We start from the raw sequence: 26,727 nt of genomic DNA on the forward strand, positions 1-26,727 counted from the left end.
CCAGTTCAATCAACTTAAAATTTTAAGGCAACCAGTTTACTTTTTTAAGTTAAACCAACAATATTTTTTACAGTGTAGTATTTGTGATTTGTCAGAACATTGAAAAAGCATTTGCTTAGAATAGAAGCATGCAAATAATGCAAATGTTATATGTGAAAAATCTGGGGAAGTGATTTGACCGTTTTGGTGGTTGTGTTTATTTGTGTGTCTGTGTCCTGCAGGGATATGCCGCTGCACTGGATGACCCCGAGCTAATCTACTTGATCCCACCGTCTTTGGAAAACAAGAAGGATGTTCTCTTCGGCAATCTGCCACAAATCTACGAATTTCACCAGAAGTAAGGAAACTGATTTTCTGTTGAAATTTCCAACTTAAGGACATGATATTGGATATCCAGCTGGTCAGAACAGGTCAGTTTAGTTAGCTAGTGTGTCGCTTGTCCAAGATGATCTGCCAGTTTGAACCGAAACCAGCTGTCATGTTCCGAAACACAGCAAACTGCTTGAGCTGGATTTTCCAGCACGCTTTTCCATGAGCCAGACCCTCCCCCAATTTACTCCCACATTCCTGGCATGGCTTTTTTGGACAACTGGTCAGGTTAGTTTCTTTTCCTGTTCAGTCGTATATTTCCCTATATTGTTCTTTTTAAACTCCACAAGGAACAAGAAAGACATTTTAAAGACATTTTTTTGTATATAATAATGAATATAAGAGAAACAACAGTGTGTCTGGGTTGGGACTGGGGCTTGTGATATTGAATGGTAAACTCATTGTGGCTAATAATCAATAGGGATTACCTGGCCTGTTGTCTGGCTGGCCCCATGCTAGCGATTATTCTTCAAGAGTTCATTGTCTTCTACATGGGATCGAGTTACAGCAGAATCCAGGAGTAACAATAAAAGCCACGACCCATGTACTGTGTTGTGTGCCTCCACATCCCAGCACCTGTTTCTTCTGTGTCAATCAGGTGGACATACACAACGCCCATCATTCCCAGCCGTAGCCTTGGTTTTGTGGTTTTAGTCATTGAAACACAAGCCTGTCATCGTGCCAGTAATGAAAAGTGTAACTTCTACAAAGGCTTTTGTGTTTGTTGTTGATATAGGACGTTCTGTATTGATTTGTTTGACATTGATGAAATGTATATAGGTTTTGTTTAAATAATCATACAAAGGGACACAGCGTGATAGTTCACCCTAGAATGTAAATTCTGTCATTATTTATTCACCCTCATGTCGTTCCCCGCCTTTCTGATGTTTTTATGTTGTGCAAAATAAACAATGTTAATGCTATTCTTTCCCATACAACGAAAGTCAATGGTGACCAAAATGAGATTCATTTGTTGTTATTTCATAAAAAAATACATATATTTTATGAAAACTCACTAAACATCAGTTTCACAAACAAAGCTAGTAAACATGAGGGATATTCATAAACAAAGACTAAACAAGACAAATCTGAAAGTAATCGACACAATAAACCAATAAGAATGTGACACATGAACCAAGGGAACCAATCAGAAACTGACACACATCCGAACCTCTACTAATTTTGTGGTGCTTCTTTGTGATATTTAGAGAAGTGAGAAATTTCTGCCCTCATTGCTTTTCATTGACAGAAACAGTCTAATTCATTTAGAAAAAAAAAAGAAAAAAACATGAGGGAGAGTAAATGGTGATTCACACTGTACTATAACATCACCTTCTTAGTGCTCTGATCTGTTTGTTTTCAGCCATTTTTGTTTGACCTCGTTCCATTACCTCATTTGTTTTGTCTGTACTCATTTTTTTCCATCTTGTTTTGACAGGACGTTTCTTAAAGAGCTGGAAAACTCTGCAGAAAAGCCAGAGTTGGTAGGGATATGCTTTTTGAAGCGGGTGAGTGACATCATACAGTAGATGTGGTTGGAGATACGGTACAACTACAGTATGTGAAATGGGATCCTAACGCTTGTCATTTCCTGTCTTACAGAAGGAAGAGTTACAGATTTATGAGAAATATTGTCAGAATAAGCCACGCTCTGAGGCTCTGTGGCGGCAGTGTGGGGACAGTATGTTTTTTCAGGTGATGCATATATATATTTTACAAAAGTTTGGGGTCGGTAAGATTTTAGTTGTTTTTGATGTCTCTTATGCTGACTGAGGCTGTATTTATTTGATCAAAAATGGAGTTAAAACAGTAACATTGTAAAATATTATTATAATTTAAATATAATCTATTTATACTGTGAATGTAAAGCTGGTTTCAGGATCATTACTCCAGTTTTCAGTGTCACATGATCCTTCGGATATCATTCTAATGCGCTGATTTGGTGCTCAAGAAACATTTTTATTGTTATTTTGTTGTTATCATCAGTGTTGATAATAGATTTGCTGCGTATTATTTTTTTTTTAATATTATTTCCAATTTTATGATATGATTTTTACAGGATTCTTTGACGTATAGGAAGCATTTTTTTATGTTGGAATCTTTTGAGCCAATGTAAAAAATTCGAATAATCTTTACCGTCACTTTGTCCTTGCTGAATAAAAGTTTTTATTTCTTAAAATGTTTTTTTGGGTTTTTTTTTTAATCTTGACCCTAAACTTTTGAATGGTTGTGTAATGTTTGATAACTGTAAATTGTACTTCCTTAGAAGAAAAAAAAAATCCTTTTAGATGTTAAGATAGCTTTTAACCCTTGCACTGTTGAAAACCCCAGTAGCATTAATGACCTTCGATGTTCCTGGTCAAAAATGATTACAATTTCCCCAATATTTTACTGAATATTGACAAAAAAAAAAAAATTCACTAAAAAACTGAGGTGCAAAAAGCTCAGATCAATGAGGCATCAGGTCAATCAGTTCCAGAGAGAAATACAAAATCCTAATTGAAAGAAAACAAGTTGACAAATAGATCGAATCCAATATTTGGTGATAATATAGCATAATGAGAGATGTATAGGGGAGAGCGGGGCACAACCTAATGATTTTTGACTCTCTCAGTTTGTGTAAATCTACTTAGGGTTTAGAGTATACATTTTTTCCCACATGTCTAGTACAATTATGTGGTTTTGTTTTATTAATACAGTACATACTTTTTTCTTGATTTACCCTGAAAGAATGGAAGTGAAATGTGACAACATGCCCCATAGGTGGGGTACATTATAACATGTGAGGTGCACATTTTAACATATAACAGCCTAAAATGCTATCTTATTTAATCAAAAACATATACAAGTCAAACCAAAATATTTTCTTAATAAAATACAATTATTAACTTTTTAATATACAATAATGGCATTTTTTAATAATTAAAAATAAACAAATTTTTGAGTTTGACGACAAACACACCGGAAAACACAGCTACTGTATACTGCATAGTTCAAGACAAAATAATAATTAATAATTTCTGAACATTGATTCTCAGTCTTTATCTACATGTTTCTCATGTTTTCTCAATAGAATTCATAAAATTATAGAATATAATAGCATATTTCTAATAGGTGCACAGTGTTACAACATGCCCCAACTGCACAACTGGGGTTTAAACCCTGCTAGTGTCTTCTGCTACAGTAGTTAGCAAAGCATTAAAGAACCATATCAACTGTTAAACAACAGATTGGCAATTAAAATAATATCAGATTTGTCTAATTTTAAATAAATACAAAAAATAGAGATGAAAAATTAACTTAAGTAAGAAATGTACTTTTGCTATGGTTAAATAAATGTTCAGTAATATCGTACAAAGATTTCAGCATTTTGGCACAATTTTTTCTCTATATAGTGTTGAAATGGCAGCTAGTAAATACACCAAGTTTCGTCATGCCAGCATGTGTGGAAGTATTTAAAACAAGTTTCACTTACATTTTTCATGTAAGTGAAACATCCGAAATGGCTGGAACACAACATTAGTGTTATTTATTTATTTATTTGTTTGTTTGTTTTTTATGCAGGAGTGTCAGAAGAGGTTAGACCACAAGCTTTCACTAGATGCCTATCTGCTAAAACCTGTGCAGAGAATCACCAAGTACCAACTGATGTTAAAGGTAAGTCTGTCAATTTTATATTAGATTGTTTTTTGTTTGTATATTGAGGTCATGACCTCTCAATTGCATTTTATTGTTCTTTGAATCTGCTCATTTTACAGGAGATGCTGAAGTGCAGTAAAAACTCAGAGGGAACCGCCGAGCTAGAAGAAGCGCTGGCCACAATGCTGGACATCATCAAATCGGTCAATGACTCCATGCATCAGATCGCCATCACTGGTTTTGAGGTTTTTGCACATTATATCATTTCTAATTCAACAGTTTGCATGTTGAGCACCTACAGTATGTTGAAGGACATGTATGAAGTCGCTTTGTATTTGTTCTAATGTAAATCTGGTGTGTGTGCTTTCAGGGTAATCTTAATGATTTGGGCAAACTGCTCATGCAGGGCTCGTTTAACGTTTGGACAGACCATAAGAAAGGTCACAGTAAGGTGAAGGACTTGGCACGCTTCAAACCCATGCAGAGACATCTCTTCCTCTATCACAAAATCCTTTTGTTCTGCAAGAAACGTGAGGAGACGTCTGATGGTCATGAGAAATCCCCTTCCTACAGTTTCAAGCACTCATTAAAGGTGGGACAGACACAATCACTGTCAGACTGTCAGATTGATCAACAGAGCTAACAGTGCCTAAATATCTGGCTGTGTAGAATGATCCATGTCTACAATGAGGGCATAATATGCCATTGGACATCCTGTTTTGTAGTAGCTTCCTATTGGCTCTAAGGTGTTCCTGTTTGCTCTAAGGTCTCCTTTAACTTCAGAGCAAATATTTGACCTTTTCAAACGTTTTCTTTTGATTGCGTTATATGAATGCAAACAAAAAAAATTCCTCTAGATTAATCAGTTGTTCGAAAGTGGTTTTGCCTCAGGTTTTACATTAAGGCCGTGTGTCCACCAAAGCGTTTTTAGCCAGCTGAAAACGCTAGACGCTCTGCTGAAGACGCCGTGCTTTGGGCGCTTGAGAGCGTTTTGGCAGCGCAGCGTTTTTTCCGTTGAGACGTTTCGTTGCTATGATACAGAATATCAGCAGAAGTTTGAATGTTGTGACAGTTCAGGTGTGGTATTAGTCCCGCCCCTCCTCCACTGTGATTGGACGGCTGGGTAAAAAGTGACAGTGATGAGCGCTGCTTTTTATCCAAAGTTGAACATTTTTCAACTCCCAGCGACCAGTAAAAACGCCGGGCGCTCTGCGCTTCAGCGTGAAAAAAAAACGCTCAGCACCTCGGTACGCTTATGGTGTTTAAAAAATGCGGCGCTCCCATTGAAAACAATTGAAAACATACGCCAGGCGCGTGGAAAAACGCTTTGGTGGACACACGGCCTAAGTTCCCAGGTGAAAAGGAAATGTATTTAAATTGTACTTATTTTGATATACTTAATGTATTTTAAGTGCACCGTATTAAATATGTATTAAATGTGCTAAATTGAAACAACTTCAAGTATATTAAGTGTACTTTAATATGTATTTAAGTTCAATTTTAAGGTAATAGTAATATATTTTATTATATTAAATTGTGCTAAAATGGAACCATTTTAAGTACATTTAATGTAATATAATAGCACTTATTTAAAGTGTATTTTAATACACTTTAAATCGATTTTAGAAATACAGCATTAGTATATTTTAGCTTCACATTAATGCGTTCTAAGTATATTTTAAATATAATTTCAGCTTATTAATAATGTATTTGTAGAACACTATAGGACCCACTATTAACATATTAAAAATATATTTTTTCCAAAAACCATTTAATATAAAAATAATATATTTTAATGTATTAAAAATACAGTTAAACATTTTAATTCAACAAAACCCAGTAAAAAAATATTTCTACAAAACACACAAACACTCTTTGAAAGATAAACTTTAATGCACTACATCAGTAAAGCATTATGAAAACTAAACAAAATACATTAACATAAAATGCATTGATTTGCAGAGGTATTAAACAGAACAAAAAATAAATAAATAAATAAACTAACTGAAAGGAGTAGTTCACTTTTAAAAAAAAACTTTTGCTGATAATTTACTCACCCCCATGTCTTCCAAGATGTCCATGTCTTTCTTTTTTTCAGTCGAAAAGGAATTAAGGTTTGATGAAAACATTCCAGGATTTTTCTCCATATAATGGACTTCACTGGGAACAAAACGGTTCAAGGTCCAATGGCTAACAGTCAATTTGTCGTGAAAGCATGAGAATTGCTCAATTGCGAGAGTCTCGTGCTGAATGCTTGAGAGTTGGCAGCCCTGACAAATCTTTTTTCAAGTCAATTCATTCATTTCGTTCGTTGAATGAACCTAATGACTCAGAAAAAGATTTGTTAATTTTGATGAACGAGTTTGAATAGGAGAGTTATGAACATGCATAACAGAACAGAGCATGGCGACCATTTGAGCTTATAAAACTTAAACGTTGTTTTTTTTTTTTTAAATGACCGATCGTTTCGCTTGATAAGACCCTTATTCATCGTCTGGAATCGTATAAAGCCCTTTGAACAGTTTGCACAGAAACTGCCTTTTGGACCTTGAACCGTTTGGTTCCCAATGAAGTCCATATGGAGAAAATCCTGAAATGTTTTCATCAAAAACCTTAATTTCTTTTCAACTGAAGAAAGAATGACATGGATATCTTGGCATGGGGGTGGGTAAGTTATCAGCGAAAGTTTTTTTTTTTTTTTAAGTGAACTAATCCTTTAAGTCAAACAAAGTGAAATACAATAGCAAAAAGTAAAGTGGCCAAGTCGTGAGTAAAAAGAGAAGTTCGTGACTTGTTCAGTCTGCCATAGACTCTTTTGGGGACATCAGAACCACCGAGGGAAATCTGGAAAGAATAAAAAAAACAAGCATTATTATAAACTTGTTCATTTATAATTCTAATAAAAAGCTGTCACTTTGTTACTTAATTCAGAACACTTACTGAAGTATTAATGCACAAAAGTCAGATATAATTATTATAACAAATAGGATTTTTCTTTATCATAAAGAATTTTCTTACCATGTCTGAGGTTTCAGGAAGACACAGCTCAGATGATCTTGGGCTTGAGCTGAATGAACCTCGTTTCATGGACTCCAGGGCCTCTTTGAGAGATGATAGTATCCCTGGAAGCTCTACAAAAAAAATAAAGTTGCATGTTATAGAAAGTTAGGGCAGAACAAACACTAGTTTGTGTTCTTCATATATAATTTGTATTTTGTTTAAATGGTAAAACATATTTAATGAACCATTACTGTAACTTCCACGCTATTATTAAAGTAATTATTCATTATTAATAAAGACAGAACATTCTATTGAAAGTTACAAGTTGGTGACAGCTGATAACGACTTGATTAAATGTAAAAAAGCTGAATACCACACATAAAATCATATAAATCAGTCCCTAGAGAAAAATACGATTATGCGATTGCATAATTCAATGCATAATCAGGCAAAATACATATTCATGCGGGGGCCGGGGGACGCAATTTTTCAAATACGTGTTAATATATAATAATAGGTCACTTAGCTACTTAGCTGCTACATGACACACTATTGACTGTTTTTGTTGTTATTCATTGTTTGTTGTTATACAAATCAAGAGGATCAACTACTACTTACTCGACTTGACCTCATCTACTCACGGTTAGGTTTAATATAAAAAAATGTCTTTGCAATGTGCAAATTCCTTGGTTAGGCTAAATATTAAATATAAAAACTCTCATTTCATTATTTAACATCGTTTTAATTTCTCAGTGCAAGATATTTAATAATTGGTTTTATGAAAGCTTATAGTTGGTGATTACAACTTAATTTATTTATCGAATTGACATGAAAACTGACAGCCTACTAATAATTAATTAGATTTTACTATGAATTAAATATCACAAATGTGAAAGTTTTATTAGAGCTTAAAATATATTATAATATTTAAAACACAAGAAGTTACTTAGGGACAATCAAGCCTGTCGTGTAATCACCATTAATAACCTTTTTTCTGAAAACACAGTGTGCAATGTTTTTATAGTTGTATTATGTCACTGTCTAGATCTATAACAATTAAGTTGATAGACGTCAATGGATAGACGTTAACTCGCTTTAGTGTCAAATCAACAGAAACGCCAGTAATCCACAGAACATCGTCATCAACTTCTGAAAATATTTTCTAAACCCAAAGTGAGAATAAAGCCAATTACACTAATCACTTAAACTAATAAACTTACCACCAAGAAGTAAGATCTTTTCTGGCAGTATCTTGCTCTGTCCATGTCGTGGCGGCGCAGCTCTGCGTTGTCCTCTTCACTGCTAAATTGTTCGCGGGAGCTGACGACCTGGTAATCTGCTCGTGTGTTCTCTCAATATTAGATCGGTGCTATCCACATTCACTAGGTCCGAGTCAGTGAAATAACAAAGCAAAATTTGGAAAATACATGATTTCTGTTGAGATATCCGAAGCTATAATGAAATACCACAGACGGTCAGTATCGGTTGTCCGCGCCCCGCCCAACATGTAAGTTCAAATGGCAGTGTGTGATTGGACGATTGCCGGCAAGCTTGTTTTGAAAAGATTGGCTCTGATTGGTCCAAATGAATGCAACTGGAACTAACATCCACAAAAAGAAACAACTCTGTTAATATAAACATAACATGCTTTATAACAAGTTTTTTTATTCATTTTGACTAAACAAATGTAAGAGTCAAGCTTTAAGAAATTTATTTTGTTTTTCTAGTATGTACACCTGATCTTTTATGTTGATGTGTGCAAGTACTGGTATTCACTTGTTTTGTGGAAAAGACTATTTGATTAATTAATGCAGAAGTATAGAAGTGCATTACTTGTTAGTCAAATTTTAGTGCTTTTCATAATTATAACAAATTAATTTAAAAAAGTTAAACCTAAAACACATAATATAAAGTGTGAAATACATATGCATTGAGTTAAGTGTTGGTAGTATTACAAAAAGTGTGGTAGTTTTTGGTATATTTCTTAAAAGCTTAACTGAGCACATATTTATAATTAAAGTGCTACTTCTAGTCTTTGTAGAAATATACAATTAATTTCGATACATGTTTAATTGCCTTCATGTTAGGAAGGGAATTAAAGGGACTTGAATTTTTAAACTTGAAGTGAACACAAAAATACTTTAATTTAGCAACAAGTATGCTTTCTGTAAATACACTAAAACTTCACTAAAACTATGTTTGTTTTTAGCATATTTCTAAAAGTGTAATTAAGTGTATATTTATTATCATTGCGTTTCTAGTAAAACATTTTTAAATATAATTAAAATATGTTTGTATTTAGCATATTTCTTAAAAATGTAATTAAATACCAATGTACTTCTAGTACACTTTTTAGAAACATATTTAAAGCATGATTGTCATTAGCATATTTATTAAAAATATAATTAAGCACACATTTATTACCAATGTACTAATAATATACTTTTTTAGAAATACATTAAAAGTATGCTTTTCTATAGTGTATTTCTTAAAAGTGTATTTAAACATATATTTATTACCAATGTACTTCTAATATACTTTTTAGAAATACATTTAAAGTATAATTATCATTAGCATATTTATTAAAAATATAATAAAGCATACATTTATTACCAATATATTACTAATATACTTTTTATAAATACATTAAAAGTATGCTTTTCTATAGTATATTTCTTAAAAGTGTAATTAAATATATATTTATTACCAATGTACTTCTAGTATACTTTTTAGAAATATACTAAAATGCAATAAAATACATTTTTAGTACACTTTAAATAAGCATGTTGTAAATACAAATGTATTATAAACACACTATTTGTATTTCAAATATATTTTTAATACATTTAATACAACGTCTTTTTCACCTGGGTTCTAACCCAGCTAGTTTGAAAAGTGGTAAATAATAATAATAAATAAGTAAATAAAAAAAGTAATAAATAATTTAATTGTTGAATGTAATTGATAAATTAAATGAATTATATATCCTGAAAATTATGTTTCTTTTTTTTTTTTTTTTGCTGAGTATATACAGTATATGTCTGTGTGTATGTATATATATGTATATAAAATTATATATTTTCTTTTTTTTTTTTTAGATGAGCTCAGTGGGAATCACAGAAAATGTAAAGGGAGACATCAAGAAGTTTGAAATCTGGTACAATGGCAGAGAAGAAGTTTACATCATTCAGGTACAGACTAATGTGACAGGAACGCTGTGACACAGAATTGTTTTTGTTTTTTTTGTTTTTTTTAGTATATGCAGTGGGGTCCAAATACCCTGCAGAAAAAATCCAGAAATCCAGAAAAAAGGTATGATTTGCATGCTGGGAGCAATATGGGATGCTGGTTTGCTGGTCTCCAGCAAGGGTTGCGGGACTTCTGGTGGACCAGCTACACCATCAGCTCAGTTTTGCTTGAGAACAGCACGATTATACACTCTCAGAAAAAAAAGGTACAAAAGCTGTCCCTGGGGCTGTACCTTTTCAAAAGGTAAACTTTTGTCCATTTCAGGTGCTAATGTGTACATTTTAGGTGCTAATATGTACATTTTAAGTGTTATGTACAGCTTAGGTGCTAATATGTACATTTTAGGTGTTAATATGTACATTCTAGGTTCTGATATGTACATTTTAGGTGCTAATATGTCCATTTCAGGAGCTAATATATCCATTTTAAGTGTTAATATGTACACTTTAGGTACTAATATGTACATTTTAGATGTTTATAGGTATATTTTAGGTGCTAATATGTACCACTAAGGTACCAATATGCAGCCTTTGGGTACAAAAGTGTACCTTTTGAAAAGATACAGTCCCAGTGACAGCTTTTGTACCTTTTTTTTTTCTGAGAGTGTACTGTTCCACTATAGCTAGACCAATACTTTTCTAATCTCCAACTAGCATAAACCAGCCTGAACCAGCATAGAATTCAATCTACTTATGCTAGATTTTTCAGCAGGGTAGTCTGTGACTATGTAAAATAATAATAATAATTATGTTAACCAAATGTGAGTCTATTATTATATTCACAACCATGTCCGTTGTGGCTGTGCTCTGTTGTGAACGCTGTTTGGTTTTATCTAATCTAGTTTTTATTGTCGAATGGCATCCTGTTTTTCCATGTCTTGGCCATGAGAGGGAACTGTTGTCCCATAGCAGGAAGGTTTCCCCTGTCATAGCATATGTCTGTTCCTGTATTCTCTGTCAGGCCCCTTCCATGGATGTGAAGAACACGTGGGTGTCAGAGATCCGCAAAGTCTTAACAAGCCAACTGGAGGCCTGCCGAGGTATTTCTGAGCAAACATTCCTCAACCTCATTGTGCAAGCCCAGTCTGATAAAAATAAAACTCTGTCTAACCTAATGAAGTTATCCGGGAACAAACATGTAACATGCAAAGCCAAATTGAATTGTAAACTCACAATGACTACCTTAAATAACCTCACCCTCTAAACTCACAATTTTAATGTTTTGCGTCCTTGCCCTGTAAAAACTATTTATGAGTTCTCCTCAGTGCTTGGAAACACCCAAAGAGGCCATGTGCTGTCTGTGGGGCAATCTGATAGAGAACAAATGATGTTATCTAAAACCTTTAGGTTTCATGGTTGTTTAGGAAACATCAACATCAAAAACTAAACAAATCCTGGGGTGTTTTCTGTGGTTTTAATTTGTGTTGTCTGAATACATATGTGTATAACCTCTCTCTCTCTCTCTCTCTCTCTCTCTCTCTCTCTCTCTCTCTCTCTCTCTCTCTCTCTCTCTCTCTCTCTATTTCTCTCTCTCTCTCTCTCTCTCTCTCTCTCTCTCTCTCTCTCTCTCTCTCTCTCTCTCTCTCTCTCTCTCTCTCTCTCTCTCTCTCGCTGTCTCATTGCACAGAAGCCAGTCAACTCAATCAGAAGATTACAGAGAACATCTACCATGCTCCCATGAGGTACTTTTTGCAACTTTTTGTTTGTGTGTGGTCATACATACTTAAAGTGCCCCTATTATTTTATTTAAAAGGTTCATAATTTCTAACATCTCCTACAGCAGGTTTAAATGCATAAAATGTAAAAAAAAAAAAAAAAAAAAAAGTTTATTTCCTCACAATATACAGTACATTGCACATCACAACATTTTTCAAAGATTCTCAATCGACTTGTCCCGAAGATTCAGTCTCTCTAAAACCCTCCTTTCTGAGAGCCTGCTCTGCTCTGATTGGTCAAATGGCCCAGTCTGTTGTGATTGTTCTACCGCTTAAAATGCGTGTCAAAAACGATACGTCCATTACCATATCTGAACTTCAGCTACAGAGACTTCCTAAAGTTCAGTGATTGTACACACTGTAACTGCACTTTAGGCTTCATGACTTAGCAGATTGTTAACATTCAAAGACCGCTGGTCTGGAATGGTAATATTCAAAAAAGCATGATAGAGGCACTTTATAAAATTATGAATTTCATCTCGCATATATTTCAAAACAAATTATCCAAATTTGCTAACAAATGATGCTCAACCTTTTCTCAAAGCTATTTTATAAGCATATTTGAACTTGAACCAGGTTTTGCTTTAGTATTCTAATCTTACCTACTTGTTTACCTTTTACAGTATTTACTTAACAATAATATATATATTATATTACAATAATGTTTTTTTAAATTTGTCAAATATTTGAATCTCCTCGCTCAAAAATGTGATTTGCTTGATTTTCACATTTGTCTACATGTAATACAATCCAAATTACCCTTTGCTTGTACTCTATATAATAGAGTTGATATAATATAGTGATAATATACAGTTGTAATCTAAATTATTCAACCCGTTGCAAATCAGTTTTATTGGCTTTCAACTGTTTGCATCAAACAAAAGTAATTGAAATAACTCATCACAATGTTTTTAAAGTGGTTACCCCAAATTAAACTGAAAATGCAACTTTGAATGACTCAAAATTATTCACATTTATATTGATGGACCCTTATGTATATGATTAGTTGCATCAGGTGTGCTTGGGACAAGACCCGTTTTGCAGATTTGTGCTGTTTTAAGGGGGTTCTGTTCAGGAGGTTGAATAACTAATAGACATTATGTTCAGCTGACTTTGCTTTCATTGACAGATATATGCGCAAAACAGCTCTCCGACAGTCGGACTCTTCCAGTCCTGAAACAGGCTACAGACGTGACACAGGCCCAAATATGCGTCAGAAACGAGGTGAGAGGCCCTCTAAATCTCATATCCAAACAGTGCAAAGCTGCCGTTTCTCTAACCAACCAAGCAAACAGCACTTTTTGTCCTTCAGAGCCTGCAGTGGTCAACGGGCATTCCAGATTTGTGGTTATTTGAGGAGAAAGTCCATTTACCTCAGAGCACTGTCTGTCTTCCTCCCTCCTGCTTACTTTTTTTTAACCATTTAGTGCGTTTTCTTTAATTTGGCCATTATCTCTAATCTCTGCTGTAATGGCTGTAAAATTGCCACTGGGTAATTGGTTACTGGTAAGCACTTCACAGATTCATTCCCCTTGGTGAGGTGATTTAAGATGAGGCTCAGTTAAAATGCCATTAACATCTGGATGAGCGTGATGAATCTTCCAATCTCCGGTTGGTCTGACCTGGACTGCTCCCTTGTACCTCACCTGTGTATGTTGGTGTCTGGTTAAGACGGAGAGGTGGTTTGGGGTAAATATGGCTATGTTTGGTCTCTCCGTCCTGCCTGGTTGCAGATTTTGAATGAGTAAAGGATTTTGACAGGTGTTTAGTTCCTCTGAGGATAGAAGTCCTCTGTGTGCTGACCCAGCGCTCCTGACAAACTCAGCCTGGAGGGCAGTGTTGTGTTCAACTGCAGCGGAGGATTACGAGTCTCTGACCTGAGCTGGAGATGTTTTACACTCATAAACATGTCTCACCTTAGTCTTTGACACAGCTAAGAATTTGAACGATTCTGCTTCTGCTTCTGATCAATTGTGATTCTTATTGAGTCCTAATTTCAATTCCAATAAGGTAACAAAAAACTAAGATATCTTATTGCAAAACTTTGTACCATAGTTAATACCATGAACAAAAATAAACAGGGTAATGCCTGGTTCAGATTACACGATTTTGGCACGATGCGTTTGACATAGGGTGTCATGGGGATTCGTAAATGACAATGGCCGTCGGGACGCAAGATTCGATCGTATCATCTCGTATAGTGTGTCATAGTGGGCGACAACCTACGTAGTGCTTCACGCCATCACGACAAAAATACTAGCATGTTTCATTTTTTTTAGCGGTCATCCATGACGGATTCTGTCACATGTATGAAGTTGACCAATAGGAGCATAGAAGCTTTTCCGTACACAACTTTCAATGGCGATATTTTACCTCAAGTTCTCTTTGGAGGATTGACAGCACATACTGTCCTCTTCGAGCAATCCAGGAACGTTTCCATTGTCGGGTTTTCTTTCTTTTTTTTTTTACTTTTTTCTGAACACAGGAAAGCCAATACAACACTCACCGCTTCATCCATTTTTTGTTTACGTTCGTTTCCCAGAAGTCACTCGCTACTAGTTTCGCCTTCTCGATTGTAGATTTAAAATCTTCGTTTCCCCTTGTTATTTAATTTAATGAAAAGACACCAGTCATTCTGCCAATATATGTTATTTATTTTACCAATTTATATAAGACATAAGGGAGAGAGAGTGACAATGGACCAGCAAAGATCGTCCTTCTGCTTCTCTGTATTTTCTCCCCTCTCTCTCAAACAAAGAACTTACACAGTACATATAGCTGTTCCAGAAACATCTGCTCTCAATCAATCTTGAAATGTATATTCTGCTCCACGGAAAGAAACATAATACACTCAACTTCCCCCCAAACTCTAAAAGTCTTCCACATACAGAATTCAGAAAAGTTTGATTCATAAAAATGTAGATTATAAATGATTATGAATATATATGAAAAGTATAAAAAATGTATATGAAAAGTGTAAATCACATGCATAATACTAATGATTATAATTATTAATAAAAACAATAAAAAACTAAAAACAACATTAAATGATGAGATTGTGAATCTTCAGTGATGACATCACGCGGCTCGTTAAAGACGGCATGCGGTGACTGGTCAGGAAGCAACATAGACATGTTTCTCATCCACGACACGACAAGATTTTAGGAGTCAAAATCGTGTAATCTTACACAGTGACTGTCGTAACTGACAAAAAAAAATCGTGTAATCTGAACCAGGCATACAGAACACTTCTACAAGGAATTTTTTTGCCTATGGTTTAAAAATACCATAGCAAAAAAAAAAACTAGACTAACTTATATAAATTTCAAGCATTATTAAAGACTAGTAAACACTTCGTGATTAAGAACAAATAAACAAATTAGCATTCGAACAAATAAATACAACTGAACAAAGATGCGATTGAAATAAACTGTGTTTTAAGATTTCCAATTATTCGGGTACAGAAACTGTAATCAAATGTAAAATAAGACTGCACTTTATACATAAAATATGCATTACAAATATAGTTACAAGTTATTTAGTGAAGAACGGCGACTGAATTTACTCTTTGTCTTTTGTTGTTTGATTAAACGCCGCAGCAGGAATATTAGGCTGCTGTCACTTTAAGAGCTGCACAGATCCAATATACTGTTATGCGTTTTCTTTATGAATTGTTAACGTTCACTTAGGCCGTGTGTCCACCAAAGCGTTTTTCCGCGCGCCTGGCGTATGTTTTCAATTGTTTTCAATGGGAGCGCCGCGTTTTTTAAACGCCATGAGCGTACTGTAGCGCCGAGCGCCCAGCGTTTTTACTGGTCGCTGGGAGTTGAAAAATGTTCAACTTTGGATAAAACGCAGCGCTCATCACGGTCACTTTTTACCCAGCTGTTTAATCACAGTGGAGGAGGGGCGGGACTAATACCACACCTGAACTGTCACAACATTCAAACTGCTGCGGATATTCTGTATCATAGCAACGAAACGTCTCAACGGAATAAACCGCTGCGCTGCCAAAACGCTCTCAAGCGCCCAAAGCACGGCGTCTTCAGCAGAGCGTCTAGCGTTTTCAGCTGGCTAAAAACGCTTTGGTGGACACACGGCCTTAAAGGTGCTCTAAGCGATGTCGGGTGACGTGACTTTTTGTTGACGTTTAAAGTATTTTCAAACAAAACGGAGGCTAGATAGACCCTCCCTCCTCATTTGCACTGACCCCCCAAACCCCACCCGCAGGGTCTTCTTGTCAGCAATTGGCTGGAACAGTTTGTTATGTTTTGTGGAGCGGGTTGCCGCAGTTTGTTTTTGTTGCCATTTGTGGAGCCTGGGTTGTCTTCATAGACCTCGTTTTTTTACAGTGTGTTTAGGGGATGGGCAGATTGCTTAGAGCACCTTTAAGACATAACGACTGTGTTTACAAGAATATTTTGACATGTTTTTGTGATTATTTGTCCGGTCACGTTTCAAAAGACATGGAACGGAACTGAGTTCAGTATCACGCACTATATAGTATGAGAGGCGGCTTTCTGTGCTCACGTTTCGGATGTGTGCTCACCACAGGAAAAAAGTGTACAGGTTTATGCGCCTGAATGGTCGTATTAAAATACACAGAAAGGAATCGATAAGATGAATAACATTCTTATTTTATAACAAGTGATTCCTGACCTTTAGGATCCAATTCGAGAAATGGAATTTTTCGATTTTTGATTTCCAGCCTTATCACAGACTAACCATTTTTATTTCATGACAGATCCTTCTTGCTCTCGTTTCCTTGCTGTTCACATCACGTCTCCTACCTGCTGCTTTAACCGCAGTCCTCTCCTCCTCTCCTCTTATAGCTGATGCTTCAGCCAGCCTCGGCTCAGAGCGATCTGCTCTTGCTAGAAAGCGCTTCACCTTACAGGGCCTGTCAAACCGCAGGTCTCTTCCCGCAGGTACCATGGCTCGTCTCTATTTGGACTCATCTATCATCTCATTCTGATGTGTTGCCCCTGTTGCTAAAATTCATTGTCATCCCTCTCTGTCAGTCGTCTCCGTGATCACTTATTGCCTTTTTTTTTTTTTTGACTTCTGAAAGGAAAGTGGGAACCTCAAGAGCTTTGTCATCGTAGAACATTTGAATTCTCAGAGGAATTTGAATTGTGTGCAAAGCAGGTCAGCCTCCACTGAAGTCAACAGAAGAACTGAGATATTTCGGTAACACTTTACTTGAAGGGGTGTGCATAAGACTAACATGACACCTTCATAATCATGACATATGTTCAACTGTCATTAAGTGTCATTCGCTCAGTTATGACATTTTTGATGCAATTTAATGCACTATGACATTGCTTGAGATGTCTTTGTTATGACAACTTGACATTACTAAGACATCGCATTATCAAACTTAAAGGGTTAGTTCACCCAAAAATGAAAATTCTGTCAGTATTTACTCACCATCATGTTGTTCCAACCCCTTAAGACCTTCGTTCATCTTCGGAACACAAATTAAGATATTTTTGATGAAATCTGAGAGCTGGATCACTCCTGCATACTAGTCCATAGGCTTCTTGAGGAATTGAAACTTGCTGGCCTCAAAAAGTTATTAAAGACATTGTTAAAATAGTCCAAGTGACTTCAGTTGCTCAATCTTAACTTTATCAAGTGACGAGAAAACTTTTTCTGTGCAAAAAAACAACAAAATTGAGGACTTCATTTCAACTATTCATTTACTTCTCTCTCTGCCTCGAGTCAGGTTACTAGTTTAATAACGTAAGCTTCTGTTATTGTACGTCACACGCATCACACACACATGACCAGCGTCGGCCTACTATAGCAAGCCTACGTGTGACGTAGCTCTACGCTATCACACTACGTTAACTGACTAGAGGCTCAAAGAGAAGGAAGTGAATAGTTGAAATAAAGTCGTTATTTTTGTTTGTTTTTGCCCACAAAAAAATGTTCTCGTCGCTTGATAAAGTTAAGATTGAACCACTGAAGTCACTTGGACTATTTTAACGATGTCTTTAATAACTTTTCGAGGACGGCAAGTTTCAATTCCTCAAGAAGCCTATGGACTAGAATGCAGGAGTGATCCAGCTCTCAGATTTCATCAAAAATATCTTAATTCGTGTTCCGAAGATGAACGAAGGTCTTACGGGGTTGGAACTCTTTAATGACAAATTCACGAAAAATATTCATGACACACTTATAATGGCCTCATGACAGCTAATGTCAAAGCCAACCACATGACAGTTTAACTTAATTTTATGTCAAGTTGTCACGACAAAGACTCACTGTGTGATTTTTACCCCCATCTAGCGGTGAAAAAGTATATGACCATCCAGCGAAAATTAGTTTCTGTTCCTCTCAATTCCGATTTCGTTTTAACTCCTACGGTGGCCAATGTAGTCCAAGATTAACATGGCTTCCAGTTCGACCTCGTCAATGAGTGTTAACTCAAACGTTAACGTGAAAGGCGAAGCTTGAATTAACGGGTATGTCCCTCTTTGGCTAATGTACTTTCAAGATGGAGGGGCAACATGGCGACCAACATTAGAACCCCTTACCCGTATGTATTTTCAATGGCATATTATACTCTCACGAGAATACTTTATTACTTGAACGAAGTAAATATACATTAATGAGATGTATTTTTGAAAGAACTAAGTGTTTTTAGCTAAGAATGTACTAAAATGCTTTAAACAATGTCATATTTGCATATTTGCGAAATACACTTAATGACAGTTGTCATAAAGATGCATAAACCTTACTTCATATTCAAGACAAATGTCATGTCATGGTTATGAAGGTGTCATGCCAGCCTTATGAACACCCCTTCAAGTAAAGTGTTACCGATATTTCAAGCTCAAGCAAACGTCATGGTGTAGTGTTACACAGAGCTTACACTATTCTCTTGACATTTTCGAAACAGTGCTGGCATTTTAGTAGGGTGTTTCTAATTCATAGGTGCCATTGACTTGAATTGCCTAAAGGTCAAAGCAAGGCCAACTGTCTGTCTGTCTGTAAAATCTCTGTCAAGTCGGCATCAAGTTTTGTAAAATTACAATTAGGTAAATTTCTTTGATTTGTTTTTTTTTTTTTATTTATTTTAATTCTACATCTTCCAAATACATCCATTGTCATTCTGTGCTATCATTTTTGACTTCATTTTGTGTTCAAATAAACATCCCACCTTCACTTTATTTCAAAAGATAGGAAAGTACAGAAAGAGATCAACAGGAAAGAAATGAGAGAGAGCAGGAAACGGTATTTGGCGTGAACTCTGCCATCCACAAATTAACCGCTCAACATGTCAGCGAATGTTCGCGAACTTGCACCCACCTGTCTCTTACTTCACCACTTCATCCGGTTTTGTCTAAAACAGATTAACCACGGTACTAACCCAACCCTACCTTTGACTTCAGAAGCTGCAGCCAAGGAGACTGAAGTCACACGCCGCTTTTCTTTAGCCTCGACTGTCAGCTCCGCTTCTGCACCGCGCACTAAAGGTACAAAAAAACTGCTTGTGTGGTTTTACTCACGTGCATGATCACATGTGAATTAACAATTTACTTCAGTATAACAGCGTTAAAGTAAAGAGGACGAACGTTATAACCTGGTGCATATGCATTTTAGACACATTATTCTTGCTCCCCACATTAAGTAAATGCTTGTCCTTGAATGAGCTGGGATTTCTGCTGTATTTACCAATGTCAGTGGTATGTCATATTTACATGGGTGGGCCTGTCCCAGCTATTTAATGCCATAGCAAACTGGCAACCCAATATCCCAACTCTGGCCCAACTTGAAAGTCATGTAGCCCACCTCCTTACAACTGAAACTGGGCTTTCTAGAAGCTGGAATTGTTATATATTTTTGGTATTTCACCATCAGCCAAATATATCTCAAGCTCCTTCATTGCTGCTCATATAAAATGTTTGAAATGAATCAAACTGTGCACTTTGTAGCAAATTAATCCCCTAAAAAACATGAAGAGACAGCTGCACTGAATAATAAATACTGACTCTTGATAAGTTGACATTTGGGATCTGGCATGACATTTAGCAGTGAAGCCCCGCTGCGGAGCTCTGGGAATGTGAATGAGAATTTAGATGCACATGAGCCTTTTGTTTCTTGTGGGCCCATTATTCTCTTTTATTGCGATGAAAGCGTTGCAACTGCGGGGGGATAATGAAAAATTAGTGTGATTATTAATCTGGGATGGATAGGTTGAAAGAATGTGATAGATGAGCTGGACTTCTTTCCTGAAAGAAATGCATGTTTTGTGCTTAGTTCCTCTCTCCTCTAGCCTTAAGAGCAAGAGGCATCAGATCAAGAGCGACCCTACACCTTTTGGCTATGAAGGTACCACATGGAAAGCACGGCATGTTGCATGCTGAAAATAGTCCTTGTAAGATGTTGTTTTTTGGTTTGTTTTTATTCATTTAGTGTCTGTAGTAAGAGGCCAGATGGTTTTATTCAAAGCAAAAGGACACTATTTAACAGGAACAATTCGGAGTTAAGGATACCATGGAAGTATGTGATCTTCTAAAAAATGTTTAGTTGCAGGATCGCCTCTACTAGGACCTGAACCTTAGACTTTTTGGTTTATATTCATTAACAGGGCTGTAAATATAATAATAATAATAATAATAATAATATATGTGTTTATATGTGTACTGTATCACACACAATCACATTAGTGCTGTCAAATCGATTAATCACATCTAACACGCACGCACACACACACACACACACACACACATATATATATATATATATATATATATATATATATATATATATATACGTAACTCTGTAAGTGCTGTCAAATCAATAAATCGGAATTAATTGCATCTAACAAAGTTTATAATATGTGTGTGTGTGTGTGTGTGTGTGTGTGTGTGTGTGTGTGTGTGTGTGTGTGTGTGTGTGTGTGTGTGCATACACCTATACTGTATGTATATATATATATTTATATATATATACTGTATGTATACTTATATTTATACTAAGTTTATATAAAAATATATATGTGTGTGTGTGTACATACACCTTTATATATATATATATATATATATATATATATATAAAGTAGTTTATTTATAATATATATGTGTGTAATATATATATATATATATATATATATACTGTATATATTACACACATATATATTATAAATAAACTTTGTTAGATGCAATTAATTCCAATTTATCGATTTGACAGCACTAATATATATATATACACTCACACACACATTTATATGGATAGACAAATATAGATTCAAATATGTATTTTTACATGCATTTATTTAAAAATTGTTTATAATTAAAATTTTTACTTTCCAATTTTAAAATATAAAATGTATCATATTTATAATAATTATATGTTTATTATTTACATCTATAACAGGGCTCAATAGAAAAAAATATTATAATGAATAATGGTTTAATGTTTACATTTATAATTAATTCATTAATTTAAAATATGTTTGTACATCTATTTCTTACATGCTAATATTTATGTAACTTTTTTCATGATTTTTTCATTGAATATTTATTAAGTTAATCTTGACTCAAGTCTGAAATTATACAGCTATTATAATCATGCAAGAAACTCAAAGAAAGCCAAACACCTTTCCTGAAAAATGATGATTTGCATCATGCAATGCACCCAACAATACTGATTTGTAATTTCCATCCCATTCTTACGGATGCTACCAGCACCTGCAGTTTTGCAAAAGATTTATCTGTTGTTTAGCCTGCATTAATCTACCAGATTTCAAGCTTGTTTTGATCTATTCTGATTTCAAGTGTTTTTGCTTGCTCTGTGGTGTTTTGGTGGTGGTTTTCAGTTCATATCAAGTCTGTATCATCCTCCGAATCAATCGTTTCCCGCTTGCTGTGTTCTCTGTTTCTCGGATAAGGTTATGTGTACATTTTAGTGGGTGCGAGTGACTTCCTGTTGTTATTTTTTTTTTTAAATTTTGTCAGTTATCTGGCTGATTTGTGCATGATAATGTGAGGCTTCGTTTCACATGCATCACTACTATCATAGAGGTCATGTTTGATAAGAATTTTCTCACAGACACCATGCGAGGTGCACTTCCCGCTGAGAGCAAAAGTAAAGGTACCACCGGTACCAAGCCCGCTGTGCCGAGGTCTGCGTCTCAACCAGGTAATCATAAGAAACAGGCAGTGATATGCCAATCATATTGGGTTCTCTCTGGTGTTTTCGTCTATTTTCATTCCTCATTCGATGCCTGGCAGTGACAGAATCAGTCAGAGTTATTTTCACAGTGCTTCAACGTCTTGTCTACCTTTCACAGAAGTTTTTATTTATTTATTTTGTTTCCGGCAAACTCAAACACTATTCCCTGAGTGTCATCACTTGTAAGGTTTTTACTGAATGATGTTAACTCGTGTGTACTATTTTCCAGGATGGAATCAACGTCGTCTGCCATCAATGGACGCCGAGGATTTTGAGACCATTCCTTCTAGTGCTGAAGAACTCTCCATTTCTTCAGATGGAGAGGATGAAGGACATAACAAAAACGTAAACGTCCTCATCCACATTTTGTCCATATATCTCATCTTCCAATTTTGAGTGACAAAAAATATTATAAAGAACAGAGTTCACCAGAAAAAAAGATTTCTGCCATCATTTACTCTCATTTAATCTCTCATGTCAATAATAGTAAAATAATTATTAATATTTTAATATAAAAATGATCGTTTTTGCATTTATTTAATATATATTTTAAATTATTTTAAAATATCATTTCACACACATTAAATATTTCACAGAATATTACGGTTTCTTTTTAAAGAAATTGGCATGCCAAGAATATAGTTTAAAATGAGACCGTTTAAACAATTTTAACCAAAAAAAAGAAAAAGAAAAAGATTTTGTGAAATGTCTTTTGGACCTCACTGACTTTTAAAATTATATCATTTTCAAAATATCTACCACAGAAGAGGTTTGAAATGACATGAGGTTGAGTAAAGTAACGTTTTATTTAAAGGGATAGTTCACCCAAAAATGTTATTGTCAAAATTCTGTCAGTAATTGAAGGGTTCAGATGCAAAAGCCTCTAAATGCCATTTGAAATTTTCTTCTTTAATGATGATTTTTATCAAACTTGTATATTTAAGTTCAGTAATTTCACTTAAATGACAATGATAATTACCTATTAATTGTTATTTAAGTGAAATTACTGAACTTAAATATACAAGTTTGATAAAAATCATTAAAGAAGAAAATTTCAAATGGCATTTAGAGGCTTTTGCATCTGAACTCTTCAATTACTCACCCTCATGTCGTTCCAAACACGTAAGACTTTCGTTCATCTTCGGGAACACAAATAAAGATATTTTTGATGAAATCTGAGAGTTTCCATCACTCCATGCTTGACCTTCAGTTTACCACAACTAATGTATGAGTTGATGAATGTGTATAAAAGCTTAATTCAATCTGTTCATCATATAAAGCGATCGTGTCTTTTCAGAAAATTCGGATTAAACCACTCAATTCAGGGATAAGTTTTACGACCTCTTTATTGACTTGCGTAGATAGTAAATGGAGGGACAGAAATCTCTCTGATTTCATCAAAAACATCTTTATTTGTATTTATCCATAGATGAACGAAAATCTTATAGGTTTGGAACCACATAAGGGCAGGGCGAGTAATTAATGACAAAATTGTCGTTTTTGGGTGAACTATCCCTTTAACTGTCCCTTTTAAAATAAAAATAAGAGATTTTTCGCAGATTTTAAGTGAGCTCATGAAAGATAGCAACATTTTACAGTTAGTTAATACAGAAAGGAGGCCAGATTATCTTTTACTCTTAAACACCCTGAGGAGTCTCTGTATTTAATCTTGCCTGATGCTCGAGGAGGGGAGATCTGCTTCAGAAGTGAGGCTTAATAGCAGCTACAGTTCATTCAGAACCTATTTAATGGTGGCTAGAGGGAATTAAACTGCACATACACGGCTCCTACCACTAGAGGGCATCCTTGAATAAACAATTGATGAGATTTCTCAGATAAGAAGGTCTGAACGCAGGCCTTTGTATGAATCGTAACTTTTCCTAACCTGTTTCCTCCCTGATCCAATAAACCAATTATCCAATAATCCAATAAATGATGCACTTCTTTGTCTCTCTTAAGGGGGATAATGATCGCTATCAGGTGCAGCTGACATACGAGTCGGGAACCGCCCAGGATCTTTCCGTAGAGGCTGGAGAGTTAGTGCAATTCCTGGAAGAGTCCGAGAATGGCCACTGGTGAGTAATGAGGAAAGTCTCTATCCAGATATATTTATGCAGTCGTTCAAGACAGCTTCACTAAAAACCTGACAACCGCTAACAAAACTCTCACGAAGCCCATTTTGTCTGAGCTCTCATTCATTGTTGGTTCTCTTAATTTCATTATTTGAAGGTTTTGCTTTTAAATACCCCACACAGTCAAAATAGGAGTTTCATAATTTTTATTTTATTTTATCAGAATCTGTAATTTGTTGATTTTATTCAACCAAGCCATTCTCTATTTAGAAATTGGGCTGTCACATTTCTTGTCATTTTTTATGATGTTGTCCGGATCGGTTTATTATGATGCGTCTATTTATATTTTTCATAATAAAAGTATTTTTTGTTAGGGTGAAAAAACTGCCCTGATGTTAATGAAGAAAAGAAAAAAGCTCATTCAATTAATACTATGACCTGACCAAAGTGTGAAACGGGAGAAATATACATTTTAACATTACATTTAAATGTTAAATGGACTATTGTTTTATACAAAATTGTTGTACACAACAGTATTTAATGCAATCACATAGAAGTAAGTGTAATTAAAGAGTAATCCTTTACCTTTACAAGAAAATTTTAGGCTAATTATATGACATATGAGTAAATGAGTAAGTTAAGTAAGATGAGTAAATTCACTTGTACAGGAAAATCTGTTATGTTATTATGCTAATATTGGTGAAACCAACATTTCTAAGTGCATTTCTAAGAAATTGGCTATTTTTTCTTTGTTATTATTCTTTTTACACCCTTATTTGTCATTTACCAAACTGCCTTTAAAAAGCTAAGCTGAAAGAGAGGTTTCACAGGGTTCTGATACTTTTGCGGGCGCTAAATACCACCTAATCTAACATTTCTTGACTGAAATGAAAAAGCCAGCCATATTCTGAAGTATCTCATACATATTTAATCTTAAAAACTGTCTCCAGTCATTTTTCTGCTTTGTAGAGTGTTTCAAAGTTTTCTTTGCTCAATCAACCCCCTCAAACCCTTCATAATAAGTTTTCAGGCTTTTGTGGATGTTTTGACATTGTGCAGAGTCAAGCTAAACTTAAGGTAGCTTGAACCACAGGATTCTAGTGTTTGCTCAGGAGGAGTGTATGCGATACACTGCCAAAAAACTAGATGTGGTTGGACTGGACTGTCTACATTGATACTGCTCGCCAATATCACAACATAATCCCAGTATCCCATGGCGTAACCAATAAAACTCAGCTTTAACCTGAATCATGTTTAACTTTCACAGTATACTCCCAAACCGGACATGTTCTACTGTATTATCCATGTTTGGTCCTGGACAGTGTTGTGCAAGTTACTTCCAAACTGTAATACATTAGGTATTACTTGTTACTGTTATTTAAAAGTAATTCATTACCTTACAATATTACTGTCCCAGAATTGTAATGCGTACATTACTCATGTATTACTTTTGAGTTACTTTCACCAAAATAACTAAGTAGAACTTAACTTTTGGGCTGTAACGATATGCAATATGAAACCGAAATCGCGATTCGCCACACGACTCAGATCCACGAACTTACAGAATCGCGACAAACCTCTTCCAACTCCAGCGTTATTCTCCTTACCGTCCATATCCAATGCTGCCTTATCTTTAAATTAGGCTATTAGTATTATTTGAAGTTAACATTATAAAATACGTAGACCTACACCACAAAACTAGTTGAGGATAAATTATTTAAAATTGGGGAAGTCCAGCATTATGGACATGACATTTGCAGTCAAAACTTGAAATAAAAATTGTATTGAAACGTATATAAGCTACTTCCTTAAAGGACTCCAGACATTAGACAAATATCAGTCTATGTTTTATTTTTAATATTAGGGAAAAGACACACATTCATGCGTGACAAAAAAATAGGAGGCAAAATATATTTTTTGTAATTCTGTTAATTACACTGCGCAAATCGGATGAGGAAGGGTTGGCTCTCCAGTCTCCATAGAACTTAAAATATTCATTTTATTTTAGTTTTCGTGTTCACATTTATGAGGAAAAAACAATGTTACAGACGCGACCGCTCTGAACTGGCACTAAAAGATTGCTTTAAAACTTTCACATAGTCTGTTGCCTTTAAGAAATAAAAGCAGACAATACACTGTAATACAACTGTAATACAAGCCTCACTGAACATGTAACGAGTAAAATATTACTGAAAATTGATTAGTAATGCCTTACACTACTGCGTTACAGCAAAAAGTAATATGTTACTGTAATGTATTACTTTTGTAATGCGTTACTCCCAACACTGGTCCTGGAAAATTATTGAGATCTGCACCGTAAAAAAGAAGCAGTTTTCAAGGGTTTTTTTATGTTATGCAAGATTGAACTCATTTTTAAAGTCGGTTTAATGTAATTTAAGTTGAAATGACTTAAACATCCAAGTTGATTGAACTTAAAAAATTAAGCAAGCATTTTTTCAGGGATTAAATTGACAGTTATTTCAATCAAAATGCTTTTTT

The 26,727-nt window shown here is 35.0% G+C and overlaps 1 protein-coding gene and 1 long non-coding RNA gene across 11 annotated transcripts in view; one reads left to right on the forward strand and one right to left on the reverse strand.

The window, feature by feature from the left end:
* mcf2l2 (MCF.2 cell line derived transforming sequence-like 2) overlaps nucleotides 1–26,727 on the forward strand; it is a 111,246-nt gene that overhangs the window by 78,820 nt on the left and 5,699 nt on the right. For 4 of the 10 annotated variants that reach the window (XM_039657536.2, XM_039657537.2, XM_039657541.2 and 1 more), the window contains exons 17-32: nucleotides 222–337; nucleotides 1,808–1,877; nucleotides 1,972–2,064; nucleotides 3,934–4,026; nucleotides 4,128–4,253; nucleotides 4,379–4,600; nucleotides 10,107–10,199; nucleotides 11,218–11,296; nucleotides 11,884–11,938; nucleotides 13,101–13,195; nucleotides 16,804–16,899; nucleotides 19,372–19,455; nucleotides 20,240–20,311; nucleotides 22,034–22,123; nucleotides 22,386–22,501; nucleotides 24,116–24,231. In XM_039657536.2, the coding sequence (XP_039513470.2) occupies nucleotides 222–337; nucleotides 1,808–1,877; nucleotides 1,972–2,064; nucleotides 3,934–4,026; nucleotides 4,128–4,253; nucleotides 4,379–4,600; nucleotides 10,107–10,199; nucleotides 11,218–11,296; nucleotides 11,884–11,938; nucleotides 13,101–13,195; nucleotides 16,804–16,899; nucleotides 19,372–19,455; nucleotides 20,240–20,311; nucleotides 22,034–22,123; nucleotides 22,386–22,501; nucleotides 24,116–24,231 (1,616 nt within the window). Of the gene's footprint in view, nucleotides 1–221; nucleotides 338–1,807; nucleotides 1,878–1,971; nucleotides 2,065–3,933; nucleotides 4,027–4,127; nucleotides 4,254–4,378; nucleotides 4,601–10,106; nucleotides 10,200–11,217; nucleotides 11,297–11,883; nucleotides 11,939–13,100; nucleotides 13,196–16,803; nucleotides 16,900–19,331; nucleotides 19,352–19,371; nucleotides 19,456–20,239; nucleotides 20,312–22,033; nucleotides 22,124–22,385; nucleotides 22,502–24,115; nucleotides 24,232–26,727 lie in introns of those variants that run through there. The other 6 variants (XM_089125021.1, XM_039657540.2, XM_089125022.1 and 3 more) reach the window with 6 other exon arrangements.
* On the reverse strand, nucleotides 6,109–8,612 carry LOC120484357 (uncharacterized). Its single transcript, XR_016148600.1, has 3 exons — nucleotides 8,229–8,612; nucleotides 7,027–7,139; nucleotides 6,109–6,852 (listed from the first exon to the last, which is right to left on the reverse strand). It is a non-coding gene; the product is annotated as an uncharacterized LOC120484357 (long non-coding RNA).

The sequence above is a fragment of the Pimephales promelas genome, chromosome 21 (assembly GCF_988280905.1).
Source record: "Pimephales promelas chromosome 21, fPimPro1.hap1.1, whole genome shotgun sequence".
Lineage (NCBI taxonomy): Eukaryota > Metazoa > Chordata > Actinopteri > Cypriniformes > Leuciscidae > Pimephales > Pimephales promelas.